General features: G+C 48.6%; 3 protein-coding genes, 1 long non-coding RNA gene and 2 other non-coding genes across 7 annotated transcripts; 1 reads left to right on the top strand and 5 right to left on the bottom strand.

Moving 5' to 3' along the window:
* Window positions 1-1,023: 1,023 nt before the first annotated feature.
* On the bottom strand, window positions 1,024-6,287 carry LOC142065556 (uncharacterized). Of its 2 annotated transcripts, XR_012663447.1 has the most exons (6): window positions 5,907-6,241; window positions 5,359-5,415; window positions 4,511-4,560; window positions 3,281-3,330; window positions 1,538-1,713; window positions 1,024-1,438 (listed from the first exon to the last, which is right to left on the bottom strand). It is a non-coding gene; the product is annotated as an uncharacterized LOC142065556 (long non-coding RNA). The 2 variants fall into 2 exon arrangements; XR_012663446.1 differs by lacking the exon at window positions 1,538-1,713 and having other exon boundaries at window positions 5,907-6,287.
* LOC142065909 (small nucleolar RNA SNORA17) lies at window positions 4,337-4,470 on the bottom strand. The gene has a single exon (XR_012663556.1). It is a non-coding gene; the product is annotated as a small nucleolar RNA SNORA17 (small nucleolar RNA).
* LOC142065908 (small nucleolar RNA SNORA17) lies at window positions 5,028-5,160 on the bottom strand. Its single transcript, XR_012663555.1, has one exon. It is a non-coding gene; the product is annotated as a small nucleolar RNA SNORA17 (small nucleolar RNA).
* Window positions 6,288-6,870: 583 nt separating the features above from the next.
* MRPS2 (mitochondrial ribosomal protein S2) lies at window positions 6,871-8,847 on the bottom strand. The gene is made up of 4 exons (XM_075112500.1): window positions 8,687-8,847; window positions 8,536-8,601; window positions 8,178-8,307; window positions 6,871-7,788 (listed from the first exon to the last, which is right to left on the bottom strand). The coding sequence occupies exons 1-4, from the start codon at window positions 8,712-8,714 to the stop codon at window positions 7,245-7,247; spliced, it is 768 nt and encodes a 255-aa protein (XP_074968601.1). The 5' UTR covers window positions 8,715-8,847; the 3' UTR covers window positions 6,871-7,244.
* Window positions 8,820-11,468, top strand: PIERCE1 (piercer of microtubule wall 1). The gene is made up of 3 exons (XM_075112501.1): window positions 8,820-9,111; window positions 9,193-9,271; window positions 10,137-11,468. The coding sequence occupies exons 1-3, from the start codon at window positions 8,993-8,995 to the stop codon at window positions 10,320-10,322; spliced, it is 384 nt and encodes a 127-aa protein (XP_074968602.1). The 5' UTR covers window positions 8,820-8,992; the 3' UTR covers window positions 10,323-11,468.
* Window positions 11,469-11,753: 285 nt separating this feature from the next.
* On the bottom strand, window positions 11,754-24,639 carry PPP1R26 (protein phosphatase 1 regulatory subunit 26). Its single transcript, XM_075112499.1, has 3 exons — window positions 24,476-24,639; window positions 17,282-21,382; window positions 11,754-12,248 (listed from the first exon to the last, which is right to left on the bottom strand). Exons 2-3 carry the CDS (start codon window positions 21,319-21,321, stop codon window positions 12,200-12,202), a joined length of 4,089 nt encoding a protein of 1,362 aa, XP_074968600.1. The 5' UTR covers window positions 21,322-21,382; window positions 24,476-24,639; the 3' UTR covers window positions 11,754-12,199.
* Between the last annotated feature and the right edge of the window lie 1,487 nt (window positions 24,640-26,126).

Genomic DNA, 26,126 nt, shown 5'->3' with positions numbered 1-26,126 from the left:
TAATTCAGTACGAACCCTGCAAAGACGGTCGAGGCCGCGCGGGCAGGCGCTGGGCTGCCTGGGCAGGTGCAGGTCTGCTGGAAGGCGAAGGGCTGGAATCCTGTAATGAGGCTCCCTGCAGCCACCCCAGCTCCCTCCCCATCGTCCTGCATTCCTATGGCAACCAGCTCCACTGAATAATTTTCTTCTGCTATTAGAAAAAGGAGCCTAACAACCCTGCCAAATCCTCTCCTCAGATTTTCAGGAAAGCCATTTTTCACCCTCCCCCCCCACGTTTGAAACCTACTAATAAATTTTGTCCATATAATCAGCATTTCCACCACACGTCATCCCCACTGCTCCCTTCCCCAAAAGCAGTATTAGATGAAGCAGTGGGTAAGCACCTAGCAGAGTGGAGGACAACCACGTTCCTTGCTTATCCCCATAATCATATCAGAATCTCTTTAAGCATTTATGCTTTCATTTATGATAAAAGATGAAGTTCAAGGAGGAAGGCGGCCCATGTACTTCAAAGAACTAGCCAAGACAGCTTTACTCAAAGACGCTTCCGACAAGGCCGTCACCTTCCCACGCCACCGATCGGCACACCCCAGTAAGAGCAGAGGACACTGCAGGCATCACTTGACTCACGGCCCAGGAGCACCAAGTTTTGTTCATCACTAATAAAAAGCACAAGTGTTTTCAGACACATGCTTACGATTTACGAGCTACGCTACATGACGGGAGAAAAATGTCTAAAGGCAAAGCTATTGAATGCTCCTAATGCCTTCTCCAGATTTCCCACATTAGCTGGAAAGAGCCAGAATACTGCGAGACCGATGATCTGATCGCACCAGATGCCGCTGCTTTAGCGGCACAGTAGATCTGTACTACAAGGGGATGGAGGTAAGCAGCAAGACTTCTATCTTTCATTGTTTGAAGTAAAACTATCCCAGTTCTCATGTCCACAAATAAAAGTCTTAAATCCCAGAACGGTTAAAAATTAATATTCCTTGGGGAGCTACAAATACACAAGCATAATCATTTCAGACTTATTTGAGGTGGCATCTTTATTTAGTTTTGGGGTTTTTTTTTTTTTAAATCCTTCTCAACCAGGCAGAGAAAGTATGGATTGCAACAGCAGTGCTTCAGAATATTGGCTGTGAAAACAGTGTATGAGCCGAGACGACCGGGAGAAGGGCAAGATTACAACTCTGGCGGCTCAGCCCAGCCAAAGCGGAAAGGACACTTGGAGCACAACTAACGTTTTTTTTTAAACTGACATTTGCGTACACAGGTTGCAGCAAACATTCAGCGCCACGAGCAGCATCGCACGCACGTTCACTGGCTGTAGCGCGCTCGAACCCACATGTGAGGAAAGATGAACTCGTAGGAATCTTCCACTGCGGGCACTGCTCACCGTTTCTTTTGCTACAAATTCTTAAACTCGAGGCATGATCTGCAAGTAAGAAAAAGGCCCAGGATGTTAGACAACTTCAAATACAGCCAGCACAAGTTAGCAATAAATGTCCATACTAAGAAGCTAATTAATCCATACCATCCAGACTCCTGCTGTTCCCTATAGCAGTTTGAGCTATGGCACCGCAGTTGGTCAGGACAGAGAATTGCTTTTTATTTCAAAGGCAACACTTTCAGCTAATTGATGAATTACATCATGCTTGTCTTGGGACCGTCCAAAGATTTTTCACATCCCAGACGAAATAAAAAGCCTTCCTAAAATGAAACCAAGTTTTAGGGGAAGTCATTAGCTGGGCTCAGTTATCATGACTCACAGGGAAACTTCAGAAAGCAATTTACTTCAGAGCAGAACCACAGGCACACCTTAACTCGCCCTAGCTATATTCACTGCAGTCAGTGGAAACCTTGTGCCTGCAAACTTGTATGAATCAGGACCTAAAGCAGTGACCGAAGGCAGATGGGACTAATGAATTAAGACTAATTTCAGAGAGGTTCTTTGTCACTAGAGCAGAAAGGTTTTGAAAAAGAAAAGTCTCCCAGCTAGGCACAGTGCATGCTGGTGAGTCTGGGAAAGGGATAATTTAACAGCACGATAGCTGGAGCCTGCTCGTGGTTACTCTCTCACTCTTGGGCTCCCTGAAAAACATCAAAGGTCAGTTTGCCAACCTCAATGCAGCGGCAAGCTATTAATAGTGCCAAGAAAGAAAAGCTGGGCTTATTCCAGCATTCAAAGCCGCAACATAAACCAGTTCTAAATGGTGATGGGCTAAGTTAATGTGCAGAAAGATTTTTAATTTCTCTCAAAACCACTTTAATACAAAATATTAAGCTTTTCCACAGCTGAGAGCCAGGCAACCCTTTCAGTAAAGCAATACTCATAGCCTGGGCTTGCTGCTCAGTCTTGGGAAGGGGGTTAGCAGCAAATGCTATTAGGATAATTTTAATAGCTATCCTGTGCCTCACACAGTGAAGTTCTAAAGAGACTTATTAGGCACTCACTACCCCTACAGGACCCTTGATGTGAGTAAAGGCTGATGAAAAAACTCAAAAATATGTATTTCAGGGTTAAAAGAAGTCAGGAAATTGAAATAGAAGAGTCACACCTTAAGGCATGCGTCTCTGCATAACCATATCCCCAACAACCTTATTAGCATTCTTTTCCAAATCCACTGCTGGTAGGCAGTGACTTTTCCCAATTAAATGGCTCATTTTGCAGTCAGCAGTTACCCGCTTCGTTAATGGCACCTTTGGCCCTCATAATGCCCATTTAATGAGAACATTTTCCACCATTTAGCACTGCCAGATTTTGTCAAGCTATTAGTCACTGCAAAGCCTCTCAGAGTTCCACAATACTACCTACGTGTGAGCTTCTCTCACCCCGTTAAACACTGGGGCAGCAGAGGCTCATGAGCACCACATGGCCCAAGAAAGGGCAGTGACACACACAGCTGTTAGGGTATAAGGACTTGGAAAAAACTTCAGATTTCAGCATGAATTTTTTTGCTTGGATTACTGAAATCTTTTTCTTTCTTTTTTTCATTATGCCTAAGAAACAATCTCATTATCTTGCACATTTGTGACAAACTTTCCAGTAGCGTTTTGCAGCACAAAACTGCAGTAGTATAAGCCTGCTTTGATGATCTCAGGCACTCTAATATATGTAAAAGCATTAAGCTCTCAAAAGTCTCTTGTTCTGACCGACAGCCCCCCTTAAAAGGTTGCAGTCTGGGAGCTGAGAAAAGTAGCCTGAGGAAATGAAAAACGAATGAGAAGATTGCTCGCTGAGGTTTAGTACGTTTCCAAGAAACGACACGATACCTACCTTCAACGTTTGAAGCAAGTTCCAGAGCCCAGCCCTGTTTTCAAAAGTAACTGTAGGAAAGAAAAACAAAATCTTTAGTTTGGGTTTTTTGGGGGAAGGAGTGTTGGGTTGGGTTGTTTTTTTGTTTTGTTCAACCCCCCCCGCCCCAACCAAGCAGGATTATCACAAAGCTGCGTTCCAGAAGACTGCTCACTGCACCTTCTGGTCAAGCTTACTCAGCACCCTTGGAAGTCAAGATGTTGTTGACTGAGTGTTTTAGTAATGTTGGGAACAGGCTGAAGTTTTCTCCATATGCTAAATCCACCCCCAACTGTTTCTAGATCATGCCAATACTTTGGAAACAAACTTAAGTGCCTGTTTCCCCCAGCTCCTCCCCTCCCAGGGGCAATTCTTGATATCTCCATAATGCTAAACCCTGCAAAACTCAGAACGCGCAGCAAGCAAGGATGCCTTGCAGGCCACAAAGGATTGTTGAAGGCAAAAATAGAATTCAAGAGTAGAGCTGTCACTTCTATTTGTCCTTGCAAAAAGAAAAAAATAAAAAAGGACGGACCTTCCCTTGATGCAGTTAAAATTGGCATAATTTTAACTGCTTTTCAAAGAAGTTTTGCTCTGTCTTCCGTTAATTCTCTGGAGAAAAAGGTACATATGGAAACAATGTCAAGCTACTACTAATCTCTGAGCAGTTACAAGTTTCAGGCACAGGAAGCCCCTTCATCTCTGCCCCCTAATTATATTAACATGTCAGGAAAGCAAATCTCCAAGGACTCACGACTATTAGAATAAAGAATACTGGAGTTTGCCATTCCTCCACAACAACAAAAGATCCGATATACAAGAAACCTGAATTAGCTTTTAACATAGCGTGTTAGTAAAACCTAAGTTTTGCTTCTAAAACTTAGAAAGTGATGGCAGAAACATCAGTTGTATCTCTTACCTGTCACATAAACGAGACATTCACTAAGAGAATGACTGTCTGCCACACTTCTCTACCCTGTCCCCCCACAGCTGCCCGTCCTTCACAATTTAACAAAGAAAAGGGGGAATCAAGAAATAATTGTCAGGTTGCTCATCGTTCCTGAGTGCTCACAGGTCTCAGAGCACCAGCAAAGACACAGCCTTTTCCTCTCTGCCACCTAATGACACAAACATGGCACTACAGCCACATCTGCAACACGAGCTGGGGCAGGGAGCTATTCAACAGGGGAACTCGCATCTGCTGCTGCTCACCTCAGGTCTTTGAGAGGGGCTCCTGGGTCTGCCATGTCACACGGCTCTCTCTGAAAGAGTGGAAAATATATACAGCATTTATTTTACATATTTATACATGCTTCAAAGCCTGGTTATACAGTTACTGGTTCACTGATAACAGAAATTTGAAAGGCCCAGTAAGAGGGAAGCTAATGAAATAAATTCATAGTGCAGGCATATTTCTACTTTCAGATAGGAACAGGGTCAGGGCTGCCAGCATCCGACGCCCGGCAATGTCACCAACTCGCCACGTGGCTTCAGACAGATCACTTCAACTCGTTTTTCTGTAATACAAGTCTACGTACCAGCAGGATCCTACCCTTTTCAAGGCTAAATCATCGGAAAGCCACGCACAGCCTTTCTGCTGCACACCCAGTACAGGTCAAACAGAATGCCTTTTTACTGTTATGTACAGATCTCACTTTTAAGGCAATTAAAAAAAATAGGAAAGGCTTAGTTTCTCAAGAGTCTCCTAACAACCAGCCCGTTTATAAATAATGTCAGGCTATCAATCACTCTGAGTGCTCACGGGTTTCAGAACAAACGAGCGTAGAACATAGCCTGTCTCTCTCTGCCACCTAATGACACAAAGATGCCACAGCAGCCACCTTTGCAACGCCTGTGGCAGGCTGAAAACAAACCCGCACAAACACTGGAAAAGGTGATGGTTACAGGTTATTGGTAAGAACAAGATTACATCGCCTACTCGGAAGGCAGTGTTACAAAGGTATTCGGTGCACATGTCGACACTAAATGTAAAACGCCACTCAGAGTTAGCAAGACAGCCAAAGCTTGCCTGGACAGCCTTTGTGTTAAGCACCACTTACCCTCGATTTTTCAAGACATTATACAATCTTTTCCACTTCACCCTGTCTCCTGCCGGTCTGAAGAAAGACAAATAAAAAGAACGGGAGAAGAATGCCGTTAATAACGAGCAAGTGCTTAGCTGACTGCATAACCACCTTCTTTGTGAACTGCACTACTTAACATAAAACGAGATTAAAACGCAATTTAAAAAATGAATTGATTCACTTTAGTTACTCAAATCTTTACAAGCATTTCGCTCAAAACCTGAAAAGGTTGCGGTCCTCAGTTTTCTCCCCTCCTTCGACGGAAGAACAGCCGTATTCACCTCAATCCTGACACCTTCCTACACATCGCTTTATGATCTACACGAGCACAGCAGCGCCTGGAGCAAAGCGCGGAGCCCCCGCGCTGTGCCCGGCCGTGGGGCGCTTACCGGGCCCACCCGGGGCGCAGGGGAGCACGCAAGGCTGGGGTCTAAGAGCCCGATTTCCCCGGGGGTCACCCAGACCAGCAAGACCAGCACCAGAGGCAGGCAGCCCGCTGAGCTGGACACAGGAACCGCCCGCACCTCCAGTCACGCCTTCCTCTTCCTCCTCCTCCCCCCACAGAGTGGGGCCTGACGGTCCGCAGCCATGTCCCCTCACGCCGCAGCCTTCCCTTGCTCAGCGACGGGGCCGAGGCACGGAAACCGAAGCGGCCGCCCAAAAGCCGCCATCGGGGCCAGCCCTGAAGCAGCTTCGCTGCAACATGGCGGGGGAAGGAGCAGCTGGGGAACGCAGCCGGCGGCCAGCGCCGCACGGGGGCCCTCCTCGGCCGGCACCAGGGGACCAGAGACCCTCCCTTCACCCGCCGGAACGGAGCGGCACGGAGGCAGAGGCCGCCCCCGCTCGCCCCGCCGAAAAGAAGGCCGCGCTCCCGCCTTCCGCTTATATAGGGCGGGCGGGCGGGCGGAAGCGCTGCGGGGACACTCCGCGCAGCGCCTTCGCTTCCCGCGGGCTCCCCCTGCCGGGCGGGAGGACGCAGAGCAGGAGCGGCCGGGGCCCCCAGGAATGGGGACCTCAGGGTCGGGGACCCCAAGGACGGGGTCCCCAGGGACAGTGACGACGGGGCCGGGGACCTCAGGGACAGGGTCCCCAGGAACAGGGTCCCAGGAACAGGGACCTCAAGGACAGGGACCCCAGGGATGGGGATTTCTGGCCCACACTCCCTTCCTACACTGGGCCTGAACCCCAAGGCTGCAGGACTGCCCTAAGCCCCTCTCACAGAGACACAAGGCACGTTAGGAATTGTATTTCCCTTTCCTCAGATGCACCCCAGAGTCCCCCACTCACCACGGCAGTGGCAGAGGGTGAACCCTGGGACAAAGTGGGGAGCTGCCAACCCTGTGACACTCCGGCCACACTCGCACCCCTCCTGCTCCCAGCCTGCAACACCCTGCGGGTCCCTGGGCTGGGAACACTCTTCCCACCCCATTCTGTGACCATAAATGCTTGCCAGAGACTTCCCCGTATCTTCACAAGGAAAGAAAGGCAGAGGATCACAGTGCCCTTTATTTGTCACATCAGGAAGAGGCGTGAGATACTAGTGGTTTCGGGCGAGATCACAAGCTCAGGATGGCGAAGGCCACAGGACAGAAGCACCTTGCGACAAGCACAGGAGCTGGGCCTGGCCACGTTTTCCCTTGCGTCGCTCTGGGCAATTTTATCTTGAGCTAGAGACCCAGCGCAGCTGTGACCGCCACGGGATCTCTGCGCAGCAGCAGAGCTGCCGCGTCCCTTCCACAACCAGCCCAGCTCTGCCGAAAGCCGGCGCCCTGGGTGCGGGATCAGTCCTGCAGCGCCCATGGGAGCGGAGCGGGACGCCCGTCACCAAGCTGCCAGGCACGGCCGAGCCTATCCCTAGGGCTCTAATTGCCCTCTGCTTTGCTCCGCAGCTCGCTGAAGACATCACTCTGCCGCCTCTTGTCCTTGGCGCGGATGATGGTCATCCTGAAGAGCTTGCAGTAGAGCTCCATGGCGGTGGGGCTGTCGTCGTTCCCGGGAATGGGGTAGGTGATCAAGCAGGGATTGCAGTTTGTGTCCACGACCCCCACCGTGGGGATGTTCATCTTGGCAGCATCCCGGATGGCCACGTGGGGCTCAAAGACATTGTTGAGGCTGCTGAGGAAGATGAGGAGGTCGGGCAGGCGGACGCCGGACCCGAACTGGATGTGGGCGTTGGTGAGCAGGCCGCCCTGCCAGTAGCGGGTGTGGGCATACTCCCCGCACTCCTGTGCCGTGCGCTCAACCAGGTGGCAGAACTGGCGCTTGCGGCTGACGAAGAGGATGATGCCCTTGCGGTAGGCGATGTGGGCGGTGAAGTTGAGGGCCAGCTGGAGGTGCTGCATTGTCTGATCCAAGTCGATGATGTCCTGATCCAGGCGGCAGCCGAAGATGTAGGGCTCCATGAACCTGCAGGGACGACAGGGTGACACAAGGGGACGCGGGGACGGGGAGCTACAGGCACCGAGCAGCGTTTCTGAATGTGGCGTGGCCCCACAGAAACCTCCTCACACGCCAACTCCCAGATGGTACCAGAGCTCTCTGCAGAGAGCCCTTACACACAGCGCCTGTCCCAGCTGGGCTCAGGGGGGCTGCAGGTCTGAGACCCCGCTTGGTGCCCACGCGGAGCGGGTTCCCTGTACTTCTGCAGAGCAGTAACCGTGCCCAGGCAGAACCGTGGGTCAGTGTGGGCAGTTCCAGCCCCACACGGACCCGGCACAGCCCACAAAGGCCGATGTGGTCTAGGGAAACACTCCCGATTGTCGACAAGCTCTGGATCACGAACCGGGGTCACTAACCTATGCCGACATCCCTTTTTGTGCCCCAAGTGCACTCGGGCATCAAAAAGATCTTTCAGGGAGAAGAGCTCCTTCACGTTGAAGAAGTCGGGGTGGCTGAGAGGCTCGGAGAGCAGCTTGTCATCCTCGGCTGAGAGAAGGGGAAAAAAAACCCATCACTCCTCCCTCTTGCTGGGTTTGCCGGGGATGAGCCGGGTCGGGACAAAGGGCCCTGATGCACCCACAGCCACTTGGGTGCACCGAGGGCCCGGCGACAGCAGCAAGGCCATCGCTCACCGCCCGGCCCCAGGGGTGCGGGGGGCCGGCTCGGGGGACCCCCCTTTCCCGGGGGAAGGGGCCGGTGCGCGGCAGGACTCACCGCGGGGCCGGGCCGAGGCCGGGGCCGGGGCCGGGACCGGGAGGCTGCTGTAGAGCCGCGGGGCTGCTGCGGGGAGAGAAACACGGGGGGTCACAGGGGAGGCCGGGGTGGGGTGCGGTGCGGTGCGGTGGGCACGGCACGACCCGCTCACCTGCCCGCAGGAGCCGCGGCACCGCCATGCTCCGTGCCCGGCGGCCGCAGGGCGAGCAGGAGGAGGAGGAGGAGCAGGAGCAGGAGCAGGAGCAGGAGCAGGAGCAGGAGGAGGAGGAGGAAGGTCAAGCGGCGCCTTCCGCTTCCTGCGGGGTGGGGCGGGGCGGGGCCGGTCCCGGTGCGCGGAGCGATCGTTGCCCGCCCGCGGCGTCACGTCGCCGGGCAACGCGCGGTCCCGCGGCCCGGTGTCCCCCCCACCCCCCCCGCCCCGGTTCCCTCCCGGTCCCCCTCCGGTCCCGTCCCCCCCATGTCCCGCCCCGCGGCGGCGGCGGGAGGCAGCCCCGGCCCCCGAACCAGCGACTGGTACCGCACCAGCCCCGGCCTGCCCGGCCGGTTCCAGCAGCCCGCCTGTTTCCGCGGCTACGGGTGAGCGCGGCCCCCGGCCCCGGCCCCCGCGGAGCCCCCCGGCACCCCCTCTTCCACCTGTGCTCTCCTCCCCCCCCGCAGGGAGCCGGAGCCTCACCCCCGGTACCGGACCACCAACCAGGCCTACGGCAGCAAAGCCCCCACGGTGCACGAGGTGCCGGTAGGTGGGGGTGAGGGGGGCCGGAGGCACCCCCCGGGCTGTAGCCGGGGGTTTCCGAGCGAGCGCTGGCCTCTGCAACATCCCTTGGCAATGAACTCCCTGAGCGCGTGAGGATAAAGTGCCCTTATTGCATCCAAGCTCCTGCGTGTTGCCGGTGCTGTTGAACATAGAATCACTCAGGTTGGAAAGGACCTCTAAGATCATTGAGTCCAACCGTCACCCCAACACCCCCAGGGCTCCTAAACCATGTCCTGATGGTGGCATTGTAAGAGAACAACCCGCGCTTGGGAAAAAAAAGGGGTGTCGTATATGTTTAGTTAGCGGGAATCTGGACTCCCTTCTTTGTGATTAAGCATTGTTGAAATTTAATCTAAGCCTAGTGATGGGATGTCTTGGCCATCAGCTCACTCATTTAATCCGTGACAAGCGTTCCTTTTTAGGAGAAAAATGAAGGAGAGCTGATAGGAGAAAATAGCTTTAGGTTATTCTTGTGTAACAAGGGTTAGGATACCTCATCCATCAAGATCACCAAAGACCCCTGTAGAGAGGAAGGCACGCGTGGAAGAATCTAAAGCGGAGCCAGGAAGAATGACTTAATGCCATTATACAACCTGTGTAGGTTAGAATGAATATGGATTAGATAGCTAGAATACATATGGACTTGGATAAATATAATAAGGTAGCGGCTTTGGTGTGCTTGATTCGTGGAAAACTACCAAGCACCTGGGCTTGCTCAACCCTGAAATAAATTTGCAGTGTCTCTCCTGAGCATGTGACTATTGGCTCGTAGCACGCCAGGCGATGGATCCACTTTTCTGACCGCAGCATTTAAGACATCTCCTTCCTCCCCTTCTTCTTCTCGCAGACCTCCTTCCACGTCACCTCGCACACGTTTTCGAATGCGCTGGCACAGGGCGGCATGTACAGGGAGAACGGGCTCAACACCTCCCTGGACAAGAGCCACGTCACCGGCCCGGACAACTTCATCACTGCCTACAACCACCTCGACTTCCATCCCAGCTACAACCCAAGCGGCCCGTCGTTCTGTTAGATCTCCAGCAGTAATGACAATAGGAAGCTGCTTCAGTTTACTGCTGGCTGCCTAGATTAAAAAAAACTAAACCCCCCAAAAACCCCACGAGCAAGCAAACAGCACTGACCTTATCCTAAACTTGTTGCTAAGCCTCATCTGAAAGCACGACAGGAGGCCCTACGCCCTTGCAGTGTAGCTGCTAAAGGGGGTGACAGGCTATTTCATCAAGAATACGGCAGGTTTCTGTTACAGTCACGCCATCGGGCTGGGAGCACGCGCTCCTGTTAGAGCACTCGGCTTCAGGTTACCTCTCCTGCACGCAGACCTGGGATCTCGCAGTTGTTATCGCTGAGGAGAGTAAAACTGCATAGACCGTCAGGAAAATAATTTATACGGCACACTGAGCAGCAGCAGATTAACGCACATGCTGCACGCTATTCACCACCTAAGTCAGGGTTTAATGAGCATTTTTCTTCTGAACACAGGAAAAAATAATACCAAACCTTTCAGCTCGGTAATGTGAGACCTGCTGTTACAATGTGATGAATAGCTACAAAATTAGCAGGTTAAAGGTAGCAGGACATTTCCAAAAATAACCAGCCCCAGCCCAGACTGTGGTGGGTTTTTTGTTTTTAACAGGACTCCTATCTAGTTAAGGTAACAAATTTAGCTTTGGGGGAAAAGGAGTTTAAATCTGTGTTATCAAAACTGAGTTCAATAATTTGTTAGGAAAACCATATACGGCCACTTTGGTACTAGATGAAAACCACTAATTTACATAATGACTGTTATTAGGAGTAATATCTTAATTTATAAGGATTTAATGTGATTAAATGTCAGTTAAATAGCTCATACGAACCATTTTACTTAATTTATAGGCAGCATATAGTTATAAATACTAGAACAATATACATGACATAAATAGATATTCCCTTAACCTTTTCTCTGTCACTAATGATCCTTTAAACTCTTGGCTCATGTACCACATATCATTAAAAATTAAGATTTTTAAACTGTTTCCGTACTATTTAATGAATAACCAAACCGCACGTTTCCCAGAGGTATTCATTAAGCCTTTTGATTTCATGTAGAGAGCACGTTCATCTTTCTTACTTCTCAAAAGTACAATGTTTTAAGAAACTATTCAAATAAAGACAACCACTCCCAGAATGTTTTCTTAAGTTTTATTGTAACAACCGGAGTTACACAGCTGGTGAAACCACATCATTTAGACAGTAACTGCACTAAAAGGAACACCTTTGCATGTTTGGCTTAAAAACTGGTCTTGAAGAGAAACTAGTCTGCTGTTACGGATGAGAAAGGGCCCTACCTTACAGGTATAGCATACTGATAGTCTGCATTAAAAATGAGCATAATGCTATTCTAGCTGTTCACTAAAAAAAAATTAGTGTAATTCTATGTCCAAGTACCACTGCAAATTATATTCTTCTGTTAGAAATATTCCCTATTTGTGTCATTTTTATATAGTCTTATCAACTGCGCAGGAAGCAGGACGACAACAGATTTGAACACACTTGCACGGTAGAGGTGTTCAGTTTATAATATCACTAAGCAAAAACCTGAAGTTCACAGCTGAACAGTGTCAGGCCTGTACCTGCGCTTTCTTTAACCACTCAAACGCCAGCGTAGCCACATGCTCCTGCACCCACCAGCAAGATTTCGGCCACGCCGGCCAAACAATCCCAGCGTTCGCTCCAAGGCATTTGGTTATTTCAAACAGAACAGCCGGCTAAACTCACCTTTGCCAAAACCACACCAATACGCTGGAACAAATAAATAGACTAAGCAGTAACGGGCCTGAAAAGTTAACCTTTAAAATATTCAACATACAAAAATAAATGAGCAACCCTCTGTCATTCACTGCTACTCTTCTATTAGACTCTAGATAATACCTTGAGCTTCTCGTAACTTCCCTTTCTTCCCCTGAAATGAAAAATAACATAAAGCACTGTATTAATACAAACAGTTGTGACAATTTTACATATATTTTTATCCACAGATTTTTCTGCAGGCGGAATAATTTACGGATAAGACTGCTTCTTAAAAATATAAAATTAGTGGCTTTTGTCACGTATTTTCCACCTGTTTTTATACTTGATCTAAAAACACCCACTAATTTTCTTCCTTGCCTTAATTTCTTCCCTTTTTGTTTTATTCCTGAACCAAACCCAGTTCCTTTGACCGGTTTTGCATGCAGCATACCTCCCATTACCCTCACACAGACTGTACCCCGAGATACTTTGGGGTAGGGTTATCCAATTCACATCCACTGAGGTCCAGGGAGAAGGGAGCAACACGCAAGCTTTGGTTGCAGCCAGCCCCAAGAGACACGCCTCTACATGATGATTTGCTCAAGACTACAGAGGCCCGCAGTTCCTCCCCATCTCTTCTGCACACTCGGTTTCTCTGAAATGTCCCGTGTCCTCGTTTCAGGTTACTTAGGTCAAAGGAATCTTTTCCTCAGGCTTAATTTCCCACATTTCCCTACTTTAGCAGGCTTATGCAATACTGACCTGTCTATTCAGGTGCTGGGAGACCCAATATGCTTTTTTTTAATTTTTAAGAAATACCCGTACAAATTCGAAGTGTCACATTTTACTGCAGAGAATCTACCCGAAACACTTTCTAATCTGTATTTGGAAAGCAAGATTTTCACATTTGCAGACAAAATTATCAAAGGCTGCACCAAGACAAACCAAGTCAAACAGCAGTTCTTAAAGGTTTGAAAAATTAAAAGCATATACATTAATAAAAGAAATGGTGGCAGAGATGGTGCGTCCCTTCCTTGTATAAAAAGCAGCTGCACAGCAGAACACGTGTTCCTAAAATAGCAGCAAAGAACTGTTTATAAAAAGTTAAGGTAGTCCTTGTGGTCTGCTGAGGATCCTTGAGGATTGCCCTTCCTGAAGCACAGAGAAATAGTCACTGTGATAAAAATAAAACAATATACTTATTTTCAAAGTCCCGAGCGAGCGCTGATTTATCTGAGAACTCTGGTATTACAGTCAGGATGCTCTAACTTACCAGTGGCCGTAATAAAATATACTGAGTACTTTAATAACTTAATGTCCAAATTAGAAAGTTTTGTGCTCCAAAAAAAAATAATATCATTGTGCATTTTTTAAAAATATAAACTACCACTAATGAAAGAAAAACGTAACTTCTTTACATGCTCAAGTAAACCTGAGTTCATGGTTCCATGAATGCATCTACTGCAGTAAAGGATCAAATGAATGCTTCAGGTGGGATGAAATAATGGGAAAAGGAGCTGCTTCCAGGCACTCACCAGAGCTATCACTGGCGTGCTGAAAAGGGCCAGGGGGGATGTACGGTCTGTGCCTACTCTACGGTTGGCTGCCTGTTATGATCAGTATCAATAGGAAGAAAAAAATGCTTTTGGTACCACATCTATCAAGATTCAACCTCAAGAGATTTGTACTGCAGTTCCAAACGTGGTACCACACGCGTGGGACTCTTGTTCATGAATTCATTCTCACTCAGTATAATCTTTCTACTCCTCAGCTGTTCAACCTTTCATCTGTAACATGTAAGAGTGATTTCTCACTGCTCCAAGACACCAGACTTCTCTTTTTTGAATGAGTGATGAGAACTGTACCCAGCATGGTGACACTGCCAGCGGAGCCATGGCACACCCCTGATGGCTGCAGCACCAATCCCAGAGCTGTCCGCTGACCCACATCCCCTGTGGGTGCTTGCTCCTCCTTGGCAAGTCAGCAATGCTCATGGGACAAAGTCTGGAAAAATCACTTGCCGAGATCAAAGATGACTGGGAGGACTTGGAGGTAGAAAGCAATACCCATAGCATTTGGTACAGAAACACCAAGGGTGACAGGATGGTTTTAGTATAAACAGCAGTCTTCCCTCCCTCCCACCCTGGAGACTAGCTCAGAGTCTCCCCGCCTTCTGGAACCTCAGTGCTGGCTGTCGCAACGTTACCCGTGAGCAAGAAACCGTGTTTGTCCCACCTCCGCGCCACCAAGGGCTCCTAGACTCACTACCGCCAGTTTTGACAGTGGGGCAGCGGGGACCACGTGCTAATCCTGGATGCTGCAGGAGCTGTCCTACAGAGGATGCCATTTAGAGGTACACCGTGTGCGTTCCGACTGAATGACAGATGTCACCTGCTGAGCTCTGCCTCAAAAGCAAGGCTCCCCTTTCGCTAACCCTTGTGCTACTAACAGAGAGGGGCAAGCACAAGGAAAGACTCCACTTCTTGACCACAGACACCAGGAAAGAAAACTACTATTAGGGTTTTGCTAAAACTGCAAACACCCTTCTCACCTCCCAGAATACCTGCAACTTTTTTTGCCTATGCACTTTGTAGCTTCTCCTTAATTTTTTGTTATTAAGAACAATGTTCCCTTAAATGGACGCATCTTTAAAGGTCTGGATTCTGTTTCAGTCACAAGGAAACCATGTGCTATTCTCACACAGGGGATTATGGTCTCTGAAAGCGGGTGGCTGAAGACAATAGGAGGCAAGAAGCAAGTGCAGCAGATGAGACGAGATGCTGTTCCCAGCTTCGGCTAACGCAAACGCTGTGACCGCCTTGGAGGGTGACATCCTTTACTCACAAACATGACGGCCACAAGCTAATTACCTCTTCCGACTACAGTCAGGAGAGGGGAAAAAAAAAGGTAACACAAAAATACCACTCACTGAGGACAATGACACAAATCATAGCAGCACTCTGGTTTCACGGTCCATGGTCAGAACCCCATTTATTAAACATTATAAACTTATCAATGTACACCATTTCCTATATACAAATCAAGTTTATCAATTTTAAAAAAGTGCTGTTTGAAATTAGGTTTTATTTAAAGCACAAGGTAATCGGAATTGCATCTTAACTGAAAGTGAATCAGTTCACAAGTAGTATTGAGAACACAGACACATCGACAGGGGCACGAGACACCTTTTAAGTCTTAATGTGGATTTACTGAAAACTTTGAGGAGAAACATTCAGCTTATTTTATACAAACAGTACATAGTGCTTTCACCATCTCTATTAAAATTAAGTATACAGTTTAATCCTTTTAAAGCAAGGTACTCTGAAAACTTCTATTTTAAAATACCAGCTTATTTACCTATTCCAAACAAAAGGCCCAAATCCTGCAACTGACTCAAGGCAGACAAAAATATCTGCCTTTGTAGACAGACTGCAGGCACGTGAGCTAAGTAAAAACCACTTTTCCAAGGTATCCTACCACAAAAATGAGATGATCTAGCATACGGATCTCTAAAACAAACCAACCGACCCAAGGACTATAAAAAGGTGGCTGGACAGTAAGAAATGTCAAGTGACCACTATAAACATGTTTAAAATGTAACTGCACGACAGTATAAACACACAAAGGATGTTGTTCATTTCTCTACATGCCACAGTTACTTGTTCTACTCTATGCTACACTGTAGTTTTGCCAATATTCTGCAAATGCGATCATACCAGGGAATACTACGCGATACCGCATCTGTTCTTGACGGCTTTTGCTCCATTTTGCCACATTAAAGCCAGCCTCCCGGAAGACTGCTGAAGTGACTGAGAAACAAACTGATACCGAGTGCTAGTTTGGCTGAGAGAAGTTCTGTAGAAGACTAGATAAAGAGAATATCGGATCAATTCACAGGGACAAGATGTAAGAACAAACTACTCGAAGGACTTCACTGCACACAAATGAAAAGGAAAGAACCAGCCGACAGCTTAAATTCACACCTTTTGGATTTTTTCAGTGAAACCAGTGCAGGGGCACTTTTTTGTGATACGAACTCGCTACTTCAACCCCATTTAAAGTTAGTACAAATAAAAAGATAGTTGTGAAAAATCACTTTATTCTGGCTGCTGAAGTGGAGGCAGAGAAAGCACTACCAGTATGAAAGAACAGTGCTGAAAATATCCTTGGCGTTTACATTAGGGACTTCCTACAGCAAATCTAGCTTTGTTCTATTGCACAAAAATTGTAAATGAAAATAAAAGTTCACAGAAATGTAACATTTTAGAAACCACTTTTGAAAAGGGAAAGTAAGGGCACTCAATTCAAGAAAGTTCTTTCAGGAAACCAAAAGCCATCTCTGGGTAACTGCAGGGCATCAAATGTAGACTTGAGAATAACGAGCTGTTTCAGCCTCGCAGGCTCAACAGTAGGTAAATCCAGAGAAACCACGTTGTCTGAACAGACACGCTCCTTCGCTTTTCCTCAAACTCCAGTTGTGCTTTGCATCATCTGCGAGCGGGAGGTTTCCGATATTCAACAGGTACTTTCAGCAGCTGCTGAGATCGCTTTACGCGGGGCGTGCAGACGGACCGATCCGCTTTATCTACCTGAATTCCCACGTCTGTCTCCAAGATGGGTCTCCACACCTACAGCTGTGCCGACTTCGCTGAAGTTCTGCTTAGCGAACTCGCCTGACAGTCCTCGGGGTGGGAGAACTGAGACCTCAGTGTAAAACCACTACATAGGATTGTCCTAAGGCAGCTCGAATACGAGCAGATGTCAGATAATCTGTTTCAAAAGCACAGCGTTGCTATTTCCTAGCGTTGTGTTTTCCTAGGATCACTTAACAGATTGCCAAATATATTCTGCGCGCAAACAGGTTTCCTTCTGATATATGATTAGAGGCCTCAATTTAAAGCATGATTAGCCAGCATCCTCTTATCTACAGTCACTACAGCACCCTGTAGTAATGCAAGCCCTAAAAATCATTATAAAAAATATTTCCTTAGAGTACTTTAATAATTTACAAAATCTACAAAAACTATCTAAGTTTATCCATGATATCCCTGTTAAATAAAAGCATTTTTCACATTAGTGTGTATATGATATACAGATATCAGCATCTCCCACTGTCTCTCCTTTCATGTCTCAAGTTTTATCAAGGTAATTACAACGATAGTTATTTTCTAAAAAGACTGTTACTGTAAAAAGAAGTGTACTTACAGATTTGAAACCTTTTTTTTCAAGAGGGAATCTGGGCAGTCCCCTGCAGGTAGGTCAGTATATTTTGCACAGGTTTTGTCTAAAACTTCCTGCCCTTGGTCCACTTCACAAGCAGTTTCCCTATTCTGCAGGACAGGTACTTTTCCTTCCAAATTGGAGCTGGATACCTGAATTTCTTCCTGCCTGTCACTGTCCTGGCAAATAACTTTTTCTTTCTTAATGCACGTCTGTGTACTGTTATTTGTACACGCTCCTCCACTAGGTTTATCCGCTGCCACATTTAGTTCCTGCAGTGGGCAACCTAAACCTGGATCTGGCGTCTTGACCTGCTGGTTATCTTCTCCCTTACTGCACGCATGCACACTCTGCTGAGATGTGTCTCTGCTAACTTTATCTGCTTTTGCCACTGCCATACTGTGTTCAGGGTGTGTGGGATCTACATTTGAATTCGTGCAGCTGCCTTTGTGGATATCTCCTTCCTCAGTCCACATCTGTGTGCTCTCAGCTTTGGATGCCTCCCTGCAAACCTTATCTGCTTTTACTGCTGCCACACTCCGCTCCTGCAAGGGGAGGCTCGAGCGTGAATCCGACAGGTCTCCTGAAGCATTAGCCTTTCTGCAGCCCTCTGCTTCCTCTTTGATATACAAAGGAGCAGCCTCCAGTCTTTCACAGGTTTCTACTACGTGGGGACTTGACACTTCCACAGCGAGCTTCTGAGAACTGGATTCTTTTATTGCTGTCGTACTCTCCCCACTAAATTCACCTTCTGGCAAGGGGGCTCCTCTTCCCTGGTTAAGTACGTCTGTACCCCGGGAAGCTGCCTCCGTTCCTAACGCACTGCTCTGGGCGAGCAAACGCTCTGCTTTCTGCCTTTTGTTCAGAAGCATGGATTTCTTCCTGTCCCGAGCATATTTTAGACCTGCAATAAATTTACTCGAAATTTTTAGGTGAAACGTATTTTTTCTTTTAGATCTAGACTTCGCATTAATGACTTTTTGTACTTTACAACCTTCATTTTTGCTGGTTTTAGGTGGAAGCATTTTCTGCATGGGCACTGTATTAGGGACATCCTTTTTACCCGTTGTGTTTCCAGGTAACTCACCACCAGCAACACCTTTAACCCCCACCAATCCTTGCTTAGCTTTTGGCTGACCAGTAGTATGAAGATTAACATTCTCTGCAGAGGAAGCAGATTTCCCACTGCCATGTAACATTGCACTTTTCCCTTCTGTTTTCTGAGAGTTCTTCAACTCATCAGTTTGCTGGGATACCTCAGCCTTTTTACTCTGACCCAGCATGAGGTCAGTCTCACTTTCAACCGGCTGTTGCTTTGCTTTTCCTTTATTAGCAGTTTGTTTGGTCACTCTCAATAGGTCCAGAGTTGCATCGTCTTTCTGTATCTCTGAACTGCTTGCAGAGTCTTTAGCCTTTTCTGCCAAAAACTTCCTAATTTCTTGTTCGATGCTGTCATCGCTGTCCACTGAACTGCTGTCATCAGCATCTGATGCAGCTGTGAAAGTACATTTTTTATTTTTAGCTACCTGCAGGTTATTCTGGTTTGAAACTGGTTTAGGTTTATATCCTTTTTTAAGCTGTAAGTTAAACTCTAAGCTCTTCATGCTTTCTGGTTTTTCATTGGTAAGCTTGACATTTATGTTGTCTGGAGGATTTCTGATTGCATTCTCTTTCAGAGACTTTCTAGATTTTGAGAGGCAGCTTTTCAGTAGCATGGGATTTTTACATTTCCACTCGTTTTGTTGGAGGCTACTAAATTCATCTAGCAGCTGAGTTTCTGTCTCGCTAAATCTGACTCTCTTCTTGCACTGAGATTTCTGGTCCTTGGACTTCTTCTTTAATTTTCTTTTAGACCGTAAAAGGTCCTTGATAGCACTATCAAGGTCCTCATCACTATCGAGAGAGCTGCTGTCATCATCTGAACCATCCCGCTCTTGAGTTTGGATGGTATTTTTCATAAACTTTCTTGTGCTACTCTGAACCTGCATGAAGGGGTTTACAGAGTCCAAGGCCATGTATCTGCCAACAGATCCGGATAATTCAGAAGACGTCAGCTGCTGCTGCCTAGTCTCTTTGCTACTGAGCCTTTGAGCATCACAAAGTTCTGTGGGGCTGCTCAGGGCACACCCTTCTTGGAGCACGGGGAATTTTGAATAGCTACCTGGCTGAAAAAGTCCTGTCTCCAGCTGTTCAGGTGATTTTGATGCACCTTGTTTTGCTATTCTGCCTTCCCTTTTAAGCCTCCTTTTACGACTCAGCGATAGCTTCAGTGTTTTGGGAAGAGAAGTCTCTAGGGTACCGGTGAGGCTGTTTTGATCAGAAGGCAAAGGCATCTGGATTGAGTGTGACAGGCTGGGAGGCTTTGATCCAAGGCTTTCTGACTGTGCTTTCAGAGCCAAAAAAGCCCTGATTTCTTGCTCTATACTATCATCGCTGTCCACAAGGCTGCTGTCACTTTCACAACGAGAGGATGAGAGAAGCTGGGGAGAAAAGAAGGAGTCTGCAGCGAGTGATTTGCCGTCGCTTCCCATTTGGGATGGCATGATTGTTTTGGAAATATCAAGGATAGCTTCCGCACACATGAGTTCTGCAGAAGTGTCTGCTCTGCAAGAGGCCTGCAACGTGAGCTCACAAGCAGCAATCTTGTTTTCTGGAGGTGCAAAATGTCTGGCTTTTTTCACTGGTTTAAACAGCTCGTTAAATTCATTGCTGGTGCTTTCTAATTCTGGTGACTTTGAATTAATTTCTTTTCTCTTGTTGCTTATAGGGCTTTTATGGATTTCTGGTGAGGCACTTTTTGTTGAGCTAATCGTCAGGCTTGCAGAAATATCCGCCATACCCTTCGTATCAAATTGCTCCCCCTGCAAAGGGACACAGTCTGTTGCATGACCTGCCTCTTTCCTGATTTTCTCCAGCTGATAAAGCTGAATGGCTTCTTCAATGCCATCATCGCTACTTGAGTCAGATGCATGCACGCTCTCGTTGATAAGCACTCCCCCTGCCTCCCAGTAATTAGCTCCACTTTCTTCATTTTGCTCTGCTAACCAGGGCTGGCTGGCAGTGGCCATTTCTAGATACGCTTGATTCACTTGGCTGAAATCACCAGGCTGTTCTTGGATTTTGGACTGCAAACACTTGGACTGTGTGCTGGTTTTTTGTAGCTTGGGATGGTGTCTCAAGAGGAGCGCATTACAACCTTGCTTTATAGCACCACAGTTTGTTTTGTTAGTTGTTTCTTTGTTGCATTTGAGGACAGATCTCACATGGGAATCTTTTTTATCCTCCCCGATTACGCACTTACTAATTTCTTGCTGCTTCTTCTCGTTCAAGAACTGCACTATTTCAGCTTGTATGCTCTGTTCAAAAGAGTCATCGCTACTGATGCTCTGAGGGGAAGCAGGCTGTAGCCTTTTACTAATTCCAAGATGGTCAGACAGGTACTCTTCAGAGAGCATCTCAGCTTTAAATTTCACAGGGAGAAGGTTACTAGCCATTTTGTTCTGGGAGAATTCTCTCTTAAACCGTTTGTCTCTGCTTATGTTCTCAGAACACTCTGCATTCCTCTGCAAGGACTGGTCACTTTTGCTTTTTGCTTTCAAGTACTCTTGAATGGCTTCCTCTATACCTCGGTCAACAGAATCGTCGCTATCAGAATCGAGCAAGAGAGTCCCAAACCCCACGCTCTCTTCCACTTCAGCGTCGTCTGAATCAGCAGGGCAACCGCACTTGGTATATTGCGGACGCTTCCGCAGCAGCGTGGTGCTAGATGTGACTCTGTTACTGGTGCCCTTTTCTCCCTTTTGTTTCTTCTGCATAATACAATCATACTCATTGTTCATACCCAGGGGAGACTCTTGACTTTGCAGGTTGTTTATGATCATCTGAACTTTTGCACTTACAGAGGTTCTTGTCACGTCCCCTTCAGATTCAGAGAAGCAAACAGGATATCTACAATTCCTTGCTGGTCCAAAGGACTCCCATTTTGTCTGAAGAGCTACCAAAGGAGAAGCATTCATAAGGAACATTCTAGCAGACAACAGCAAAGTCCACAACGGAACGGTTCTTCAGACTGGTCTCTCTTCCATCCTACAATAAAGAAAGAGAAAAATATTTTATATTATGCACCTACCCTCCAGAAGTTCCATGTAATAATACTGGTGACATAAATTGTAAATTACTAACACTCAGACTTACTGTGCTAGATAATCACAAGAGCGACTCCTCAACATCACTTTAACGGGTAAATCAGTCACTACTACCATTAAGGGTAAGACAGAGCACTCATTTGTGGTTTTCAGCATTTTCTGGCACAGCCATAATCCAATCTGAGTAATTACTGTCACTTCCGAAACTCTTCCTGCACTCTCTTTTGTGCACGCTCCTAAATAACCACATATTGTCAAGACTCACAAAGAATCACTCTGATGGTGCTTCAGTGCACAGGCATGCGCGATCCCCTTCTGCACTAACATTGGCTTCATATTTTCACAGTTTACTTTGTGGCAAGAGGGAAAGAACAATTTTAAGGGAATCTTTCATAAAGAAGTAGAATTGGTGGGAGTGGAGAACCCTGCAAAATATTCTGCTCCCCGTGTTTCCTTTGGCATAACTGCCCTTTTTAAAGAACTCCCGCCATGCATAGCTCAGCTTTTCAGTTTTACAACAAAACCAACGTTGGCTATGTCCACATGGTGTACAACAGGCAGATGTGAAGCAAGTGTGCCCATGACCTCAGATGGTGGAAGGCAAACCAACTCATATTCAAAGAGCAGAGTAACTGCGTTAGCATGACGCCTGAACTCACACCCTAGCCCAAGACAGATTTTACTAGTTCTGGCTTGGCATTAAGCACACACAACTGAGGGACTTGGGGCAGCTCAAAGAGAAGGAAGCTTATTTCTTCCTGAAACATACTATGCAGCAATAATCCTGAGACATCAATCATTCTGGCCTCGCTGCAGGGTAAAAGCTCTTGGCAAACACACATCTTTAGGAGTTTGCAAAAGCAGGATGAAGGTGGTGAACTATTCTTTGTATTATAGTTGAAACCCCAAACACAGTGAAGCCCTGATTCACTGAAAAGGGAACAAAGCCACCCAGAAAATGCCAGATAGCACGCCAAAGAGTGCACAACTTCCACGTGGTCCCATGAGGGCCGAAGGTTTCACCTGCAGAACCATTTGGTGGGATCAAACCAGTACCTGGCTGACACAAGGCATACAGCAACCCCAATAAAAAGCTACCGCAGCAGAGCGGTTCTTCAAGCCCAGTTCACAGTCTCCCACGCAAACCCTCGACTGCGGCGTGGCACCGGACTCTACTGACCTACAGAGACGTGCTTCTGCCTCCGAATCCTCTCTGACCTTGCCCTTGCCAATTACTCACTAGTTCTGGTTTCAAATTAATCAGCGGCAATAAATATTTTAAAGAATTAATGACTCTAAACTCTTTAAAACTTGTAAGTATATTCATTTGCTACTGAGAATAAGATAACAGACAACCAGGGAAGACAATTCTTTATTGCTTTTAAAAAGCGCACAGTGCTCCAATGAAGACCGTTATATTTAACATGACAAAAGCTTTTGTCAAAATTATTCTGGGACCTGTGCTCAGGGAGCAGTTTTATTGACACCTTGTTAGCAGACTAGAATATTCTTGATATCTTACTGACCAAGGCAGAGTCACCCTGACATAACGTCTGCAGAGCGGTTAGCTCTGGACAGACCATTAATAATGCTTTTGCTGCTTCTTTTGCTAGTTCTCTGCCGCAGAACATCTTAGCAGACTACATTTTAACTCAAGCTCTGGACGTCCATTTCCGATTTTCTTTTCCTCAGTCGTAATTACTTTCAAAATATTGTTCCTGCAGAATTAAAGTTTTAAGCGTAGCAATCAAGAACATCCCTCTTGGGGTGGAACCTGGAGCCACCCAGCACAGGCTGTTTTAACGTCCACCTTTTAGTCAAAGGAAGACAGTTTAGACTGACTTCTGCTCCACGCGTGCCAATAAAGCACAGTGCTCCCGACGGCTCATGCATTCGGCCACGAACTAACGAGGGACGCATCCCACCACAGCCCGCCATGACACGGGTCACAACCCAAGCTGTCAGAAAACACGCAAACCAACACACAATTTCTAAAGCAGCCTACAACACACTCGCTAGGGCAAACATAAATTAAAAATATTTTTCCTTGTAATAAGCAGCTAAGGATCAAAAAGGAAGAATTAGAATACCTAATTATCTTGAAGAAATGCAATTAACACACTTAAGCTCCCAGCTTCATTAAAAAAAAAGCTCCAACTTATTTCCTATTAACCTATTTCCACAGTTTCTAGGAAAGGGGCAGCTGCCTTCACTGCCCTGTGCCGGGATCGCAGTCGCACTGCAAGAATTACACGGGACTGGGATGAACGTTCCCGTCCCAGCACCGCTTCGGGCCAGGGCACCCACCCAGGGCTGCGGGCTTTTAGGGACACCCACGGAGGGCATGAGGGGACACCCACGGACACCTGGAAGCTGTCTGAGAGGGGACGTGAGGGAACATGAGCCAGGGGACACCCACAGGGGGTGCGAGGGGACACGGGGGGACACCCACAGGGGAGCATCCATAGGGTCTGCAGGAGGGGACGCGATGAGACACTGGCTGGGGGGCACCTGCAGGGGCTGTGTGAGGGGACAACCTACCCAGGGGCACAGAGGGTGTGAGGGGCTACAAAGGGACACCCACCTGGGGGGCACCCCCAAAAATGGGCTGTGAGGGAACACCCATCCAGGGGGGCAGCCACAGAGGGGCTGTGTGAGGAGACATGAGGTAACACCCACAGAGGGACTGTGAGGGGACACCCGAATGGGACACCCTCAGAGGGGCTGCGTGAGGAGACATACGAGGGGACACCCTCAGAGGGGCTGTGCAGGGGGACATACGAGGGGACACCAACAGAGGGGCTGTGCGAAGGGACACCCACCCGGGGGGCCGCCCGGAGGCGGCATACACAGGGCCACCGCCGCGGGGCGCCCCGCCCGCCGCCCGCGGCCAGCCGGGCCCTGCCCGCGCCGCCATGGCTCCCCCTTCCCGCCTTCCGCCGCCCTCAGCCGGCCGCGCCGGGCCCGGACCTGGGCCTCGGCCTCAGCCTCGGCGGGTCCCGCCGCGCCGCCCCGCCCGCCCCCCGGCGCTCACCTGCCGCCGCCGCCGGGGGAGGCCGAGAGGGGCCGGGGGGAAGGTGGTGGTGGCGGCGGCGCCCGGCCCGGGCTCCCCGCTCCGCCGCCGCTCCGCCGGGCTCCACCGCTCCGCTCCGCCGCTGCCCGCCGCGCTGGTGCAGGGGCGGGCGGCGCTTCCTTCCCTGCCCCCGGGGAGCGGGAGGCATGCGCCGCAGGGCTCCGCCGGGGAGGCGGGGGCGACCGCCCGGCCCTCGGCGGCCGCCGGCTCTGCCCGAGGGAGCGGCGGGGCGGGGGGGGGGGCCGGGCCGGGCGGCCCCGCCGCCGCCGGGGCACAAAGGCAGGCGCGGGCGCCCCGGGGGCCGGCGCGGAGCGAGGCTGGAGCCCCCGGAACGATGGACAGCGGAAGGTCCGCCGGGGAGGAGGGCGAGTCCCCGCCGGCCCTGCGGAGCTGGGGCCTTTGGCAGACTCGGGGCAAGATTGGGGCCCCAAACCCCGATCTTGCGAAGGCTGACCAGCTCTGTCCCGGCAGGGACTTTGAAAACACACGAACCGAGCTTTTGCACCATTTACTTTTGAGACAAGAGCTGTGTAGGATGCACAGGAGGAGAGTAATTCCTCACGCTCCCTTTGGGGTGCGATGGGGGCTGCCAAAGGTGGGGAAAACTCAAAACATCTGGAAAATGCACCAGTGACTGTCCAAACCCTAAGTCTGGGGGATGCAAAACTAGGACCAGGGTTAAGAGAGCTGAGAACTGCTTTTTTTCAGAAGCTGAAGTGGTTGGTGCTTTGGCTCCTGGTGTTACTGGGGCATTGTTGCTTTCATGTAAAGAAACAGCAAAGTTTTAGTGCTCTATTTCTTCTCTGTTTTGCTGGCAAGCAGGCTTTCCCTGAGGACGTGCTGCCAGCCGTGTCCTACCAGCCCCGTGCTCTCCGAGCGGAGCCAAGCTGCGGAATTCTTTCTTTCAGGACACCCGTTTCAACCTGCTCATTCACTAAAAAAAACAGAGAGTGAGTCATAACTCTCGGTAAACCTTCACAAGCATTTCCATTCCTACTTTCTGGCAAATGAAAACCTGGTGCCTTAACCCAAAGTGCTGCCTATTTTGATTTTGATGCAAACCAGCATCTTTTGGCTGGGTGTTGCCAAAATCACCAAGGAAAATGCTCAAGCTGGGAAACATCGAGTGAACAGCAGCAGGGAACAGCAGGTACGAAGGGTCCCAGGCTGGAAATTGGGTGACAACTTGTGCCAGTGCAGGTGAGGCACAGTGCTTACACCCCACTAGGCTCCTCTGCCTTAAGGGGAATTATTCCCTGTGCACAAGAATGTGCTGGATGTTAGAATCAGGCCCGTTATCTTTAATAAGTATATCGTGTACAATTAATAATTTTCTCTGTCACTCTTCATTCAAAGCTCCAGACGCTTTGCTTGGCTGATGCTGCCGTTTCTGCCGCAGCTTTGACAGCACGTCACAGCACCGCTGCGCAGCTCAGAAGTTGTTTAACTCAGAGGACAGTTTTCCGATGCAGCGCTGAACACCAGAGCCAGGCTCCAAGGTGAATCCATTCTGCCCTTGCAGAAAGAGAAGGCGGAGCTGGCAATGCGGCTGGACTGAACCTGCCCTGTCGCTGGTGTTGGTGCAGGGTAGGTGCTGGATGCTGCGGCTCTG

Source organism: Phalacrocorax aristotelis, chromosome 17 (assembly GCF_949628215.1).
Source record: "Phalacrocorax aristotelis chromosome 17, bGulAri2.1, whole genome shotgun sequence".
Taxonomy (NCBI): Eukaryota; Metazoa; Chordata; class Aves; order Suliformes; family Phalacrocoracidae; genus Phalacrocorax; species Phalacrocorax aristotelis.
The sequence above is the reverse complement of the archived record's forward strand: the minus strand, read 5'-3'. Positions and strand labels throughout refer to the sequence as shown.